The sequence below is a fragment of the Manacus vitellinus genome, unplaced genomic scaffold (genome assembly GCF_001715985.3).
Source record: "Manacus vitellinus isolate BGI_N305 unplaced genomic scaffold, ASM171598v3 scaffold_0_pilon, whole genome shotgun sequence".
Classification (NCBI taxonomy): domain Eukaryota; kingdom Metazoa; phylum Chordata; class Aves; order Passeriformes; family Pipridae; genus Manacus; species Manacus vitellinus.
Window position 1 is genome coordinate 41,588,087 of NW_021938789.1, and position 17,265 is coordinate 41,605,351.

A 17,265-nucleotide genomic window follows, 5' to 3' on the forward strand; every position below is an offset into this window, starting at 1 on the left:
GCCTAATCTCTCCCGGGGCTACCTACTGTGAGATGCTCTGTGATCCTGCTCCCAGGACATCCAGGCACTGGCTCTAGCTGGTTATGTTCTGCTGCACCTTTCCACTCAGGAGACCAGGGAGAAGGCAAGGAGGCGCTCACTTTTGCTGCCCATACAATGTCAGGACACAGTACATGGAAATCTGGGAACTCCAAAGCGCCCCAGCTTCCGGCTTGGGAGGGACAGACAGCAGCCCCACGCCCTTCTCCAGCATCACAACAGCACAGGGATTTGGGACTGAGAGTTGTTTCTTTGTGTCTGTACTTCTGCAATCGATTGAATTGCAGCAGTGGGACTCATCTGCTCCCTCTGACTGCATTTACCATTTTTTCTGTTTTCTCAGAGAAGATAATAGATGTTTCCCCTCAAAAGTTCCTGAAGCTCTCTGTACAGCATAGCTGGGCTATGTAACAGCCGCTTTTCTATATATCAGGCCATTTTATCACTTCATTAGAAAAAGACTGAGACTTCAGGTAGATTTTTTAATTTTATTTTTCCATAAGAAAAGAGACAGTGAGTAAAGTATATCTTGTTTGCAGTATTGGCTACCCCATGACCTTCTTTTTTTTTTTTTTTGAGAAGATTTAGAAATAAGACAAAAATAACCAAGACAACCCTTACCCTAAGCTACGGAATCCCAAATAATAACATTGAAAAAGAAGCTGGTAGTATTGATCCTTTGTGTACTGGTAGTTAAACTTAAAAAATCAATGGAGAGGAAAGCTTAACTGGCCTTTCTGAAGTGTCAGAAAGCAAATCTAAATCCCAAATGTAAAATTTTTACAGCTATAAATATAGGGGATGATTTTCAGACAATGTTAAAATTACGGTTTAATTCCCTTTCCTTCAGGAGAAAGCTCTTATGAGGTGCACTTGGAAAGGAATCCCTGAGAGTACTAGATATACTTCTGTGTGAACCAAGAGTAACTTTTCAGAGTGGTATGTGTAAGGAGTGAGATCAGAGTGATCAGCAAGGACTTCAGTTCTGCCATCGCTTCTGCCTTGAGTAACTTTAAACGTTTGTCCTATTTGTTCAGGCAAATTCGGCTTTCAGAATCTAAAGCTATTCCTGCTAAGCAACTACACAAATATTGTTCTGGCAATGGTCTGCTGAGTGTTTGGAGAAAAAAATATTAGGCCTTGGTCCTCTGAGGTACCTAGGTGAGAAATCCACATTGCTAAAAATCTTTGAAGATCCGACTGCCTGGTCTTTTTGACAAAGTAAGACATTGAAGTCTTACTGTGCTTCTAGCCACATTTGTATTTCCTCCTTGTTTTCTTTTACCCATTCAATATTGCTCTTCACCTGCTCAAGTGACTGACTCCTGGGCAACTCTCCTGCCCCAGCATTAGGATATTTTTCAAAGAAATTTTCCATCTGGAAAAGAGAAAAAGTATTGATGTGAAGTAAATAATTCTGTTATTGGACAAGTGACTCTTTACAAGGACATGGTCAAGGACAATTTTGGCTGGGAGAGATATTTAAGCTCATGTTAGTAGCACTGAAATAGTTTTACAGTAACTCCTGCTGCTTTACACAGTGAGAGGATAAAAAGCTAAGTTTCTGGGCCAGAAGAATATTAAAGATATTGACTTAAAGCCAAGAAAAGTGCTGTCACCATACCTGCCAAAGCTGGAGCTCAGTGTTGAAGGTTTGGGTAATAGTTACTATTCGACCGAGGGTTCTGTCATTGATAGTGAATCTAGAAAAATAATTTAATAAATGATACTTCATGCAAAACTATTGAAAGAGAAAAGGCACAACTAATTATCTGAAGCTTAAACTCATAATTGTGCTGCAATAAAACAGATACATTGAAATTTCAATATTTTTTGAAATTCTTGAAAAATAGTACTCCTATAAAATATCTGTGCTGTTCTTTAATATGTTTACTAATGGAATGATCTCTTATGGTGGATTTTTTTCCTTTTTAAATAATGACTTATTGTCTCAAGCTGGAAATTAGGTATATTGCTGCCCAGCAATACAAATACAGTTCACAGCTCTAGACTTGCTGGTATGTGCTGTTTCCATGCCCCTACCAAGCACTTAGAAAGGAAACCTAAAGAGAGTGAAGTCACTCAAATAGGGAGGAGCAAAGCTAAAGGGTTTGCTATTACTTCTACTGCTCACCTGTATGTCTGCTGCCTGGTATTACCATTAGATGAAAATTTTTAAAAAAATTCTGTACACTGTCATCTTGTTATGAAATCAGCAGCAAGAGTGGAGACAAGGCTGACTAATTTCCATGCAATACCCAGATCTCTACGGCCCTGGTAGAACTTTCTATACTTCTTCATCACGATTTACTGGTAGTGATCATTTACGGAAAGAATGGTTTTCAAGTTAGCAACAAACTTTTTCACAGCAGATGGATATAATTGTGTTGAATACGCTTTCAGTTTTCATTTTGCAAAGGCCAGTGATTATAGCTGTATAGTAAAACACAGCTATAAAAAACATGCCTGTAACAAGATTTATAGATGGATGTAGTTTCCAGTGAGTTCATTAGAGTACCTGTCGACTAAGTATTGCCAGTTCAGTCGTATCCAGTCCCAGGCCATTGTTTTCCCATAGGTGTTATATGAGATGTATCTCAGGACTGTGAACACATCTTGGCTTTTGATGAGGTTAGTGTCGTAAATATATTTCAGATACCTAAGGGAAACACCATAAGAATTGATGAGAGCCATTTCCAAACAGGAATATTAGGTTTTTTTCTACAGCATTTTAAAGGTGAAGTACATGTATCTAAAACATTACTGTGTCAAGAGATAATTGTATTGAAAGAAATCTAGGCAGTTAGGAGTCTCTTTAGAAAGTAGGTAGGGTTTATGTTTCTACTTGCAAATAGCCAAATGCCATTATTATTCCTATATTTTAATCAAGTAGGGAAAACAAGATTGGATCAGTCAGTAGTTCAGCCTGTTTGGGCAGCCAAGAGCCAAAAAAGTAGTAGTCCAGGCTATAATGATCTTACAGGACCATGCTGTTTGTTTGGATACTTTTATCCATACAAAATTAAAATCCATTCAGGCAGAGCATGCCTGCAAGTGCTGCAATTATAATTCCAATTATAGCATAAATGTTTTTGACTGACAAAGTGGAGGGATTCCCCCAGCATGCACGTTTGCAGGAATAACCTGATCATGGCTTCACAGCAGCAGCTGCAGAAGAACAACACCGGTTTAAAGTGTCGTGTGCTGGGATTAAGGATTGTCTTCCTTTTTCCTATGCATAAGGGGCAATTTTGTTCAATCTGTTTGCTCTTTTCTCCTTACTTGTTATTTCAGTATTAAATTAAGTGACAAATTTTCCCTGGTTTAGGGGGGATTTTTTATTTTCTGCAAATACAGGCTGATCTAGCTAATTAATTCATGTCTTAATCATGTCAGTTATTATTTATTGAATGGCTTAGATTATGGCTGTTGTGGTCAAAAGAATTTAGGAATACACCTGCTTCCTATCACTATTTTAATTACTCTAACTCTTATATTTACTCTTTGTGAACCTCCTACACTTCCTGATTTCATCTCATTTAAACTTGGAACTCTTTTAGGCAGAGATTGCTCCATCTTATGATATTTAGACAGGGCTCCAACACAATGGTGAATGGCCCCGGTGAAGATGTTTACCTGCATCTCAGCTATGTTATACAACTACATGCATAGTTATCAGATAAGCTGAAAGTAGCAGGTGTGTCTATGCAGGGCAACAGCCTGGTGAGATGCTTGCCCCGTCTGACAGCTGGACTGGCCTGGAGCAGTATCCAGACTCCTCATCAGTGCCACGGCAGCATGAATATGATATTTTTGTTTCTAGCTCAAGTACCTCTGCACAGCACCTCAGGGAGCATTGCAGGTTCACACAGGACAGTTAGTAACAATAACTCAAGGTTGTTTGCTTAATTTTGCCTACTGAGAAGGTAGACATCTAGGCTAAGTAAACTCCCTCTGGAGTCAATGGATGGTGACTGAGAACACCCAAAGGCAATTCTTCCCATTGATTTTAAGCACCTTTCCTGGTCTGGGATAAGCAGTGCTCTGGAGGTCCTTCCTCCCTTCACTGATTATAGAGGAAACAGATGACTAATTTTCTCCTGATGCTTTACTATTAGGCAGCTAAAATTGTGCACAGTGAAGGTGGACGAGCTGAAGTCTGTTGACTGGTTGCAGGAACCACCATATGTTCAATATCTTTCCACAAAATGAAAAAAGCTTTTTTTCTGCTATAGTACAGTCTCAGAGGAGGGTGTTAGATAACTGGTCTTGAAAATGTGTTGCATTTCCTCATGCTGTAATCTGACAAAAATGACAGGACAGAGGAGATGAGAAGGGAATGAACAAACCAGTTGCTTCTGCGGGAAAAGAGAAATCTTCGTATGCTTAAATCACCTGTCCAAAAGGGTAATGTTCTTCACTGATGCCAGGCCATATAGCAGCTTTTCTTTTTCTTGGGCTAATGTTGTTTCTTGGTATTTGTTGAACATGTAAGTCCACGATGACTCATTGCCTGAGTTCTGCATCCCATAGCGATATACTATGAGTCGGAGATTTGCAGCAATACTAAAATAAAGAAACAGTGCTTAAATATTCTTCTCCCTTTCCTGCTTGAAATCAGTGACAAAGTCACATGCTGTGTTCTTCACCACGATAAAAACTGTAAGCACTCACGGTTCTCCTTGTAACCATCTATCGAAGAGTTGAGAAGCATTGTTCAAAGAGTCTGTGTCACCCATACTGCAGGCAAAGTCTAGAACAGAAGCACGAAGAAGCCTTGAAAAGAGAGAGAGAGGGAGAGACATTTTCCTACTGCTTACCATTGTTTGAATCCATCAATAATATGAGAAGGAAAAAATAAGATTGTTCCACCTCTGCAAATGGCTTCCAGAATCATTCCAGCTCAGTTCATCCACAATGGGTTTTACCAGAGAGCGAAAATAACGCTGAGGTAGAAAAAGGGGGTTGGTTACTTTTGTAGATTTCTTTAAAGAATAATATACTTGTGTTCACAGTTTATTCTCCTGGGGTACAGCAAGGACACACTGCCACAACTGTTTTCCATAGATGATGCCAAGTTCAGGACATAATTGTTTTAGTGACCATTAAATCATGTTCAGTATGTTAGGCCAATTAACAAACCTGCTCCCTGCCATACTGAGGTATAGCCATACTTTGTGCTGAGGACAGATGTCAGAGATTTTGCGGCCCTATACATGCTTCTTTATCAAATGCAGGACAGCTTTGACTAATAAATGTCTGTACTCTGGATTATTATGTATTACGGTGATGGATTATAGAAATAATTACCCATAAATTCTTTTATTCAGGTTCATAGTCCTGAATGCAAAATCCAGATGATTCAGATATCACTACTGAGCAGTTTTTAGTTGTTTTTTTTTTTTAAGATTACAAAAAGTAAATACTGATAATTCAGCACCACTGAAAATCACTTGAACTTCAACATTATTCTTGTTACAAATCCTGAACTGTCAGATGCAATGGTCCCATGCAGGAATGGCTTTTTTTATTGTTTCATCACCTGAAAGAGGGGATAGATATTTGTATCATCTTCAAGCATGTTTGCAAGGTAGGTTACAGCTGATATAGCTCTATTCCAAGGCAAATACTCTGTTTCATTTCTCAGGTATTTTGTGAGGTTCAGGGGAACAGAGTAATCCACGAGTCCAGGTCTGTGGAAAGAAAAAACATAACGTCTGTTATTTTAATGAATTTGAAGAACTTGCTTCTTCAAAGATATTAGATTTACTATTTACTCTAGAAGGCCTGAAATAGTAAAGTCTGTGAGGGGAAAAGTAGTCTAGAATGTAACTTGGAAGGTTTTCCAAAGAGATACTGAGGATCAATGTTGATCAATGCCAAACTGTAGGAACTGTCACTGTTATAAGACTGCTCACATTGTGCAGCAGCCCAGTGTGCCCAGAAGTGGGTAGCTCTTAAGTGACTACATTAACACCACACAAAAAGGAATTGATGACTGTAGACATCCTGAAAGGCTGAGGAGACTTAGACTTAGAGGCTGCTACAGAATGTCGCTTAAAATTCATCTGTGTCAGCATGGCTGCGTACAAGAGCTAGAAGTTTCTGATCAAGTTTCTGAATAAGATAACTGAGGTGGTAGATACCTAATGCCTTGGTATGCATTGTGGGCATGCCTCTGGCTTTCTGGATACCTAACTTCTTCTGGAGTGCTCCTATTATTGTTATTTACATGATAAAAACACCCCCTTCTAAGACCTGTGCAATTAAAGCCTGCTTTTTTCTTATCATGTAACTGAAAGGGAGCATTTCTCTTGATTGCATTGGTAATGCAAGCTGGCAATGTAAAATTAGGTCACTCCTTTTGGAGGACAAGGTAAAGCAACAAAGAAATAAGACTTGTAACAAATTCAGAAAACTTCTTTCAACCACCCGTGTTAATTCTAATTATTAGCAATGGAAGGTGAAAAATTTGTGTTGAAATCTCTGCAGGGAGTTAGTTTACCTTGCTAAAGAAAAGGCATCATCCAAAATCCCTGCACGATCAGCAGTTGAAAAGTTCTGTATGAAAAGAGGCATCAAGAGTATATAGATTATTTGCAGGATAAAAACAGCCTTTACAGATCTCTTCTAAGAGATCCACCAGACAGGTTAACATTATGATACTCACTTTGTGGTCTAGGAGCAGAAGAGAGCTTAGCTTGGCCCAGTTTTGACCATCATAATTCACCCGATAGAATCCAATGTGGTCTGGATTGATGTTTAAAAAAGTATCAGAAGAAGCTGATATTGTAATTCCTGCAAAACAAACCAACAAACAGGGATCAGTTTGTGCCTCTTGTATGACACAGAACTCATTGGAAATTCCTTGACTCCAAGAGTATTATTTGGTTTTAATGAATATCAAAATAAGATCCAAACATTAATTTTATTTATTTACTTATTTTTAAATGGCTGTGAGGAAAGATGAGTTATTATAGACTTTAATGAATGCCAGCATCTGTATTAGAACAAGGAATTGTGGTAATTACTTGGGCCAGCTAGTTTGTTAAATTTAAAATGGAGATCATTGTGACTAGGGTGAGGACAGTGAGATTTAGTGTCATTGTAAGAAGTAAAAAATTGCAAAGAAACAGTTCTTGCAAATGTATTTTTAAAAAGTTTTTCATCCTCATGTTTACTGTTAGTTTCAAAGTTATCATATTTTATCCTCCATTAGTTTAATTTTTAAGTTTGCTTCAACCAACTTTTTAAGGGTTTTCTTCTCTGTATTCTTTACTAATTCATTTTTTGCAGTTATAGACAAAGGAATTACGAATTAGTTGAGACTTTCCTCAAGCACTCATGCTTAGGGATTTTCCTGTTTAAAATGAATACTTGAAAAATGTTCCTTTTTCAGAATCTTGGGCTGGTCCAGTTGATGATGGTAGTTATGAAAGTTTTTCTATTGCTCATTGAAAACAGTGGTCTTCAATCTGCAGTTTGAGCGTGGCTGTAGTTAAAAGCACATTTCTCTTTGGGTGACCCGAAACAAGTGTTTCTAAAGGCATTTTTTCCTTACAGTTGCTGTTTGCCTTACTAGCCAAGAATTTGATGGATGTAGAAGTAAGCACGTAATCATGCCTTTGCAGGCTTTTTCAAGTCAATAGCCCCTTGCAGTCCACTGCAATGTCATGTGGAAATTGGAGAAAGAAAATTCCTTTGTGTAAACTTCTGACTTGTATCATGACATAAAACTTTTTTTTGTTTGCTTTTGCATGTATAATAAAAGCAACCAGGCAAAAAAAATAACGACCCCCCCAAAAAAAAAAACAGAGCAAAAGACAAATTACATTTAAATAGATAACATTCAAAAAAATTGAAGAAAAGATGAGCTGATTGTAATATTTCTGAAATTCCAACATGTGATGTTACTGAAAAACTAAACAAAGTTTCCCCCCCATTTTTGTCCACTACAGCTACAGAATGAGAAATACAGATATGACTGCATAATAGAACAATGATCAAAATTACCCACACAGGTATTTTCTCAGTCCTGAAATCAGCATTAGAAAAGATGTTTAATAACTTGTAGATCTTTGACTGAATTAAAATTTCCAGTTTACCATGCCACAGATGCATTCATCAGCCTTCCACTTCACCTCTTTTCCTAGACTCAACAAAGGGCATATCTAAGTCCAATTGATTTTAGCACATTATAATTAAGAGTATGCTTAGATGCTTCTGTGAATAGGACTGTATTTAAACAGATGCTTAAGAACCATACCGTACTGTGCCTAAATTGACATAATGTGTGTACAGGGGGAATAGTAATCTTATCACAGAAATTACTACCAACTTCAGCCCAACCAAGCTGTGTGCTGGTTCCTGGATCTGAAAAGTGAAAAGTATGAAAGTAATTCTGTGTTATATTTCTTGTAAAGGACAATTAAAAGAGAATATGAAGTTTACCTGTAGAATCTGATGCATTGTACAAAGTATAATTTGTTGAACTCCCAAGTCTCCATTTCACTGGTATATTCCATTTGTAACTGAAATTATTTAAAGAGAAAGAAAAATCAAATGACATTTGAAACCAAATGGTGAAAAACCCTCTCCAGTATGCCCAATATGTGGGATGGAGCCACAGCACAGCCTGACCAAGACTGTGGCCTGGCAGTCAGGAAAGTGGGACAGCAGAGTCAGGGAAGAACAGCAGAGCATGCTTTGAGCACACCTGCACAGCCCTCTGCATAGGCCTGCTAAAATTACTGAGCCCTTTTGAGCAGCCAGCTGCTGTTCCATGTTAACATATTATAGTTCATCCCAGGGAGATTTTTCTTCCACCTTAAATCCCTTGGTGACAAGTGCTATGGGAAAATCTAAGTCATCTTAACAATCCTGGGTTAAGTGAATGGTCATTAACTCCCAGAAAATACAAAAATGAAAGTTATGGTATCTCCTCTTGATAGAAAGATCTATTGTTTTGTATCTGCTAAACAAAATATGTTAACAGATTTAATACACTTCTGGGTTTTACTAGTTCTCTTATGGAGCTTACTGCAATGGAATTTAGAGTTGTCATTGTTTGGCCAGAAGCTCCAGTACTGTGTTTCCCCAAGAGAAAGCCCATATATGATTTTTTTAATACAAACTCGATTTTTGTAAATGCATTTAATGAGGGTGTGTGATGATCCACCCTTTACAGGAAGGATTTTATTTAGTTTTCATGTTCTTGAGATTACGTACGTAAGTACTTTTGATATATCAGCTGTGTCCTTATGTGTTCCTAACACGCTGTGCTGAAGCTATGTATTTGCCCAGCAGCACTACTTTGAGAGTACTAGTTTTTGAACTTCCATTTCTTTGGAGTGCCAACACGCAGGAGAGGACTTTTTCAAGCCAAACAAGCTTGGAACAAGCCAGCAGCTCGGAATTTTATTCCTGCAGAGTTCAGAGAATAAAGCATACACAAGACCTGGAGTTTTCTCTGCTTAAATGAAACCCTGCACCTGCACATGAAACAGGCCAGTTCCATCTGGGGTAGGATCTCTTCAGGAGCCTCTCATCCCCATCTGTGATGGTGGAAGGAAGAGGTTTTGATTTTTTGGTGAATTGACCTTAGGCGAGGGAGTCAGTCTGTCACAGCATAGGTAATATCAGCATTATAATATATATTATGGGGAGTTTTTAAAATTAATTTATAAAAATAACATATTCGGAAAAAACCTTCCCCTTTCACTTTGGGGATAGCAGGGACAATACACATCTCAGCTTCTCAACAGATTAAGGTAGGAACAGTGCTAGGATTTCTACTTTAGAAATGGCAAATTGTAATGTACTGTAAACACTGAAGTCAAGCAAAAGTAGGATTCCAGAGTCTGCTACTTCAGAGCATAGTGCAGTAAGTCAAATTTTTTAATACAAAGAAGTATTTTTGCCTGAATAGTCTGTAACACCACCCTTTGGATGGCACAGTGCTGTACTTTGAGTCTATGAAATCTTCTGCTTAGGTTGGGAGAAATGTAATGTTGCAAATACACAGGTAGTTAGTTATCTCATTCCAACTCTTTTGATACCTATCCAAAACTGCCAATAGCATGGGCCTTCTCATTGCTCAAGTTTTTTTCTTTTTAATCAGAAGGAAATAGAGTGGTCACAACCGTTTCTTCTGTTTCTTCATTTTCTCCTTCACAGAATCATAGAATATTCTGAGTTGGAAGGGACCCACAAGGATCATCAAGTCCAACTCTTAAATGAATGGTCCATAGGGGAATCAAATCCAGAGCCTTGGTGTTATTAGCACCATGCTCTAACCAGCTGAGCTAATCTCAGGGTCCTTGTTCTTGTCCTTTGAATTAAAAGAGCTAGTAGAAGTTAATGGAAAAAATGCATTTGGGTATATTTAGTCCTGCTTCATACTGGCAAGTTTTACTGATTTAATTGATTGGTCCAGGATCCAGTTCAAGGAACAAAACCTTCCTAACATGGATTAATTTGAATCTCTTTCACTCAAAGGTTAATGAAGTTGTACTGCCTCAGAACTGGGGCTGGCTATGAAATTACACAATGTCAGATCTGAAAAATTATTCATCTGCTTAATGCCATGGTGCAGCCACGCCATTGTCCTGTACAGGTCCATCAACCCACAGATAGAGTTCATTTCCCTCCAGGTCAATCACCTGTTATTTAAAAAATATGCTCAAATACAGTATCCCACCTGTCTTGAACATGTAGATGTCTGCAGATGTCTGCAGATGTCTGTCTGGTCACATAAGAGCCCAAGATGGCTAACTTTGACTAGACAACTACATTTTAAATGAGTAAAATTAAGCAATACATCCTAAGGAAAATATAAAAAAAATATCTCCTGATTAGGATTAATGAAATTTATACATGACCAGCTACTTCACATTAAATCATGTTTTTAAGACATGCAGAGAAGACCCTGTATTGTATGTGAAGATCCTGTGATATATTATAGATCCTACACCATATAGGAAAGGCAATAAACTACTGTCATGTAAAATACTTGGGTCATAGTATCTGATTTCTGAACAGAGACAATTTTGTATTGGTTTTCTTAGTCTGAGAGATTATAATTTGCAGTGATTCAACAGACAATTTGCAATAATCTGAGCTGTCTGTGTGCAAATAAGATTTTCTGAGAGATCTTGTCCAATTTTATCCTGCTGCATTTGAGAAAGAAAAACCTCGAGACAAAGGACTGATATTGTCCTAAATTTGAAATATTTGTATCTAACTTCCTCCTGTCTTCCTTTTAAAATAAATGCTGAGAGTAAGTTTAGCAAGAATGAGCAAAACACAACCTACATATAAGTCAGATGAAAAGGGTATATGCACAGTATTTCTACCTGTTTTGAACAGACATTTACAGCAGGAACTTACCCAAGATCAGATGGAGGATGAGAAGCATTCGCCCCGGGATCCAAGAGAAAACGTTTCTGTGTGAATACTGAATTATCCCCCATTTCCAAAACAGGGTAGCCCATCTGTCTAGTCCATGTGTCCATGACTTCCTTCACAGGTTTATTACTTGCCTATGAATGATGTAAGAAGGTTGCGGTGAAAATGCAAATTCAGTACAAAGACGAAAAAAAATTAAATATCTCTGGTATTGGGAAAAAGAAGAGCAGAAAGGGGCAGAGGAAAGAACAGGTTCAGTACAAAAAATGCTCCATTAAATCCTTTTATGGTGTCATTGAAAGAGTGAGTTGGAAACTTAAACACAGACAAGAAATGAGAAGTGCGTGGACGGAAGACTGGTCAATAACATGGACAAGAAATACTGAGGAACCTTTGAGGCCCCTTGCATGCTCTAAGATCTCTCCATTTTTTCTGAGGGAATAACTGAACAGGACAAAAAAGACACAGTGAGATTTTTCCAAGCCAGAAGTCTCTTTGCAGTGTGTCCTGTTTTCAGTGTGAAGGAACAGCCAGTATTAACCACCAGCAGCTGCACTTATGTAAAATTTGATCCATTTGATTCATTATGTGGACTGTGAACGTCTGTCCTAGGAACTGGAGCTGGAGAAAGCTGCCACTGCTTCCCCAGGATGCCACCTGTGAGGAAAGGGAGCTACGGTCACTGTTTCCTTCTCAAGATGAGGTAGATGATATGGAGATGCAGAGCACCAGAGAAAAAGTAGGAAGAAGTCCTGCTGAGCAGGAAGAAGTCTGGGGCTAAGGAGAAGATGGGAGCTAGAAAAGAGACACAAAAGTATGACTTGGGCAGTGTGAGTGTCCACAGTGGTGGAAAGAAAGGAAATAATATCAAGGAAGAACTTGGTAGTATGTAGGTGGGGTTTGGGGGTAATGAGATAGATGGAAAGAAATAGCCCAGTCTCAAAGAAAAGCAAAGATCAGAAAATGGTGGCACTGACAATGACCCAGATGGGACTCAAAAGCTAGAGAGGCAGATAAGCACCAAAATTACTTGGGAATTGATACTACTGAGAGCTTTCAAACAGCTGAATCTGGTTAGAGAAAAGGGAGAGTATGGGGTGCACGTGTCTGGTGGATGAATGGTGTTTTCACAAAATGAAATGAGTTCAAGTTGTGGGGGAAATGTTTCAGTTGCAGGCTGTTTGTAAACAAGGCCTCCTTTCTTGTTTCTTATTCCACTCCCACGATCTTATGCAAAAAAAAAAAAAAAGAGAAAGTTATATATATTTGGTGGAACTAAGATATACTGGAATACAGTAGGAGGCTACCTCTATTGTGATCTCTTAGTGACAGGAGAGGTACAGAATACAAAAAGTTTGGGAAACTGAAATCAGTGGGTGTGATTTTATTTATTTATTTATTTATTTATTTATTTATTTATTTATTTATTTTTATTTATTAGCAAGGGTTTGGATTGATGCAAAACATACCTCTTCCAGAGCTTCCCAAAATTGTTGTGTCTTGGCATTCTGGAAATGGTAGGTCTTCAAATATGCCTAGATAGAAGCAGAAGGCTGTGAAAGTACTACCAGGTCTTTCTTTTTTGCCTATGAAAACAGTACACATATTCAGTTGTACAGAGAGTTCCAATCAGTTGTACAGAGTACCCATGGGTGGTAGTATAGTGAGTAGAAGGTTAAATGGATTAATATTCAGCTGATGAAGATCCTTTGCTCTGCAATGCATCTCATAACGTTAAAGGTCAGCCTTTTCCGGTGTGACTTGTTAATACAAAATAAATTTGTAATTGAAGAGCTGTTTGTATTTTGTTTGAAGGGACACGAACATACCCTGTTGCAAATTTCTGTCTAATGTAAGAGGTTGTTTAGCAGAAGGAAGCTAATTCAGGAGATTTCCCTAGCTGTGCACTTGGAGTGGAAGTACGAAAGTCACCTTAAAGATCACCTTTAAGTTGTGATCGAAACAACTATTACAAGGAACAATTGTATCCAACGAAGTGTTTGCACCTCCTAAACTCTATTCCTGTCCTACGTCTTACCTGGCTGCTTAGTGTTCTCCTACGCTGTTACCCGACCCTGGCGAAGTTCAGTCAGTAGATGGTGCTGTTAGTTTCGCTGTTAGCCACAGCTGCCTACGTTAATGCTCGTGAAGGTAGAAGGGGAAGTGTTAGGCTCTTGGGGACAAGGTGGCTGTATTTTCCTATCCCGTGTAACTGTCCCGATTGAATATATAAAAGCGGAAATAAAGCAAAATACAGCTGTCTTGTAGCACCCTATAAATGTGCTGTCCTGAAGGGACGGAAGTAAGAACAAATGTGGTAAACCTGCAAAACTCTGTAGAGACAACGGTTGCTGGTTGGGAGGAAAGGACAGATAAACTTCCTCCTTCTGGGAGGGCTCCTTTCTCCCATTTCTTCTTTCCCTAATTTTGTAGCAACACATTTTCACTCCAAAAGAAAGGACTATGAAGTGTGCAACCCTTTTCTACTCCCTGTTACCTTGGCTTTCTAGGGCTGGTAGTGTCCCTGCATCAGGGCACAGATGAGCTTATGCCTGTTATAGTGTGTCCCTACATAGCAGGCTTGTGTGGGTTGGAGGATACTGGCCATATGAAGCTGCAGACGTGCTTTACAGCTGAATGAGGGGATCCTAGCTGACAACAGGGTAACAGTGGGGTGGAGTAGGTTTCTCCACTAAAAGCTGTCATGAATTTAGGTCCTTGATGGCAGGCTACCAAATCTTAATGCAGTTCACATTCCTGCTTCTGTGGGAGCATGGAACTTCTTCCCCTCCATGTACTCAGTACTGAAATGCATTAAATACTTTTGCTACTAATACCAGGATCTCTGATACTCAGCTTTTGAATAATGGCTTTGGTAGTGGGTATTTTGAATAATGGGCTGTATGTCCAGCAGGTTTTGGTGACAGCCTTACCTGACAGCCTTTCTGGAAGACCTCTGGTGTAATCCAGTCTTGAAGCATTCTGAGGATAGATGCACCCTATGGACAAAGGGAAAGGGGAGAAGGTTATTCCACACTGCTCTAACACTGGATTTCCGTTCACCTAAAAAGCAACATGTGAATGAGTGTTCTATAAGGCAAAAATAGAAACCACCCATGACACTAAAGAAGTGTGTTTTCTACTTCTTTTGTGGCATGGCATGTACCTGCCTGGTGGAGTTTAATTCTGGATGTGGGAATTCAGTTTTGATCAGATACTTGTTTCTAAGTTCAGCTGTGTTTGGTGGAAGGGCTACTAAGCCCTTCTGCTGGGGGTTACAGTCCTGCCACTCTGCCAGTTTCTGTGAGCAGGGCTCCCTGTTTCATTTTGAACAGGACAGGGGTGAGGGCAGCTGGGGAAGTAGCCCTGTCAGGGGAACAGCCTGACCGAGGCAGACACTTCTGCTGAACATCCAACAAGTAGGAAACTCCAAAAATGCTGCAAGTCTGGGGCTTTACATGTTGGGGATGCCATTTCAAGAATAAGAAGGAGATTTTTCTGAGGACTGGTGCAAGAGCTTTGGCCTCTTTAGCAGGGTAGAATTGTGAACAGGGAAGTTACTTGGATGTCACAGAAAAACCCTGAAAAAATTAGGGCTTTGAAAGAAGAGAGAAACAAAAGGAAGACAGGAGAGGGAAGTAGAACACTCATGTAGAACAAAGAACAGAGTAGGCACAAAATGACGGGAAAAAAAAGCAGTGCAAACCCAGTCTAAAATACAAAATATGATTTGAGGATTAGCATGTTTTCATTTTCTGAACAAAATTAAAGGGCAGCTGAGACCCTAGTGCTACAAATAGTTTAAAAATCTAGTTGTCCCATGAAAACAAGAATGTTATATGAATTCTCAGTAAATCCTGTTTCCTCTCTTTACGTGTCTGAGAATAACTACTGCACGAGTCATGGCAGAGGGACTGTTTGAACAGATATGCCTCAAACTGCTTTCCAGGCTATTGTTGCAGAGTCAAGGTGGTCAGCAGAGGACTGTTTTCTGATATAGAAATTTAATGTGTTTACCATGGAACATGTTCAAAAATAATTCAGTAAAATTTAGAACGGATATCCATTAATGGTAATTATAAGGCTGCTTATGATTAATGGTGATCATAAGGCCATGTGTATGTACTAGGGTACCTCAGTTCCTCAGCTTTGTCTGTCAGTCACTTCTCATCTGAAATCACCTCTCATAAACCGTCCCCTCCCATTTATATTAAAAGTCACACTTATGCATGCATTTGGAAACATTGGAGATTTCTTTTGCTTCAAATTGTAATGTATAGTTAGTTCCTTGCATTTTCTACTACTGTCATTCCTTTCTTTCTTTCCATCGTGTCTTTCCCCTACTCTTGTCACTCCTCTGTAGTCCATGATGGAGTGTGTTTGAGAAAAACTCATCCTAACAAAATCACTGATTATAGGAACTCCAGTGTTTTAATAACTTTTCTTTCTTTCAACTATTTGGGGAGGCTCCGGAAAGTGACCTACTCTGACGGGGATGTAAGGGGCAGTCTTTATCAACACCCACAGAACTTCTAGAGAGTCATAGTAATTGCCAAGTATATGACAAGATTTGTTTTTGGCAGAAATATGGAACATGAATCCTAAACTTCTTTAGCTGGGAGACTCAGAAAATATGGAGGTCCAAGAGCAAATTTCTAGTACAACTTACTTAAGTATCTGTTTGCTGAAAAGATTTGCAAAGTTTGAACTCCAAAGACAGAAATTCTCATTGTTACTTCAATAAAATCTTTCAAACTAAAGGAGAAGATTAGACTGGAAAAAAGGTGAGATGCAATTACTTTTTAAGACCAGATTAAAAAAATTATATACATTAATTGTTTAGTCACGAGCTCTACTCTAGTAGAGATTTCCTAAGCATACAATGCTCTATGGATCATACAGCAGTTAGAGGCTCCTTTACAGAATACACTGCAATGGCTCCATAGACCCTTAGGCAATTCATTAGAGTTTTAGGATTGTATAAGCCTTGTAATTGTTCTGGTAAGACTAACAGAGAGCATTCCAAATTATTCTTTATTTGTTTAGTGATGAATATTATCAAGAGAAGATTGTTTTTATAAGAAAAATGTGAAAGAGAAGCCAAAATAAAGCTAAAAAGAAACAAGTTAATTTTGTCACGCATTTATATATAAATACCAACAGTAATTTGAGCTAAATCTACGCAAATACCTTCTCTTTCAAGCCAAATTATATCCCAAGCCAAATTATATCCCAAGCAAACTGTTCCCAAACAATGCACAAGTCCTCAAGTGTTTTCGCTTAAAAAAAAATGAGTTAATGTAGCAATTCTCTAGGCACAAAGAGATGAGTAAAAGCTAGGATTGTTTTTTCTTCAATTGTTTTTTCAGACCCTGCAGAAGTGTATATCTTGCTTAGCTCAACACTGAAATACATTTTGGTTCAGAGTATTTGATTTAGCTCTGTATGTTTCATGACTTTTGCTAGTTTGATTTAAAAACAGTGTTACACAATGCAGGTTTTCACATGGTTTATGATTTGACTGTGAAGCATTTATGATGCAATAAATACTGGTTGTATTGTTGGACAGAGGATTTAACAACTGAGAGCACAAAACTGATGGAAATGGATGGATCAAATCTAGTTAATAAAAGTAGTAACTACGTTTACAGACTGTAGCACAGCTAAAGCGAAAGTCAATGCAATATGTACTCTATGTTTAGCTGATAATGGGAGCTTGGAGGGAAAGCAACAAGCTGGTTTAGTTTCATTTTAAAACCAACAACTCTAGTGGCAGAAGCTGCGGATACTGTGATTTTCCTGCAGCTCTGCATGCTGTGA

General features: G+C 38.6%; 1 protein-coding gene across 1 annotated transcript in view; it reads right to left on the minus strand.

Moving 5' to 3' along the window:
• Window positions 1-697: 697 nt before the first annotated feature.
• Window positions 698-17,265, minus strand: part of ENPEP (glutamyl aminopeptidase) — a 34,321-nt gene continuing 17,753 nt past the window's right edge. Inside the window, exons 8-20 of the mRNA XM_018082437.2 lie at window positions 14,379-14,444; window positions 12,915-12,980; window positions 11,428-11,579; window positions 8,491-8,570; window positions 6,710-6,837; window positions 6,545-6,600; window positions 5,582-5,732; window positions 4,912-4,985; window positions 4,714-4,815; window positions 4,435-4,605; window positions 2,558-2,698; window positions 1,664-1,742; window positions 698-1,417 (exon numbers count right to left, since the gene is read on the minus strand). Coding sequence (XP_017937926.1) covers window positions 1,277-1,417; window positions 1,664-1,742; window positions 2,558-2,698; window positions 4,435-4,605; window positions 4,714-4,815; window positions 4,912-4,985; window positions 5,582-5,732; window positions 6,545-6,600; window positions 6,710-6,837; window positions 8,491-8,570; window positions 11,428-11,579; window positions 12,915-12,980; window positions 14,379-14,444 — 1,407 coding nt within the window. The 3' untranslated portion in view covers window positions 698-1,276. The remainder of the gene's footprint in view (window positions 1,418-1,663; window positions 1,743-2,557; window positions 2,699-4,434; window positions 4,606-4,713; window positions 4,816-4,911; window positions 4,986-5,581; window positions 5,733-6,544; window positions 6,601-6,709; window positions 6,838-8,490; window positions 8,571-11,427; window positions 11,580-12,914; window positions 12,981-14,378; window positions 14,445-17,265) is intronic.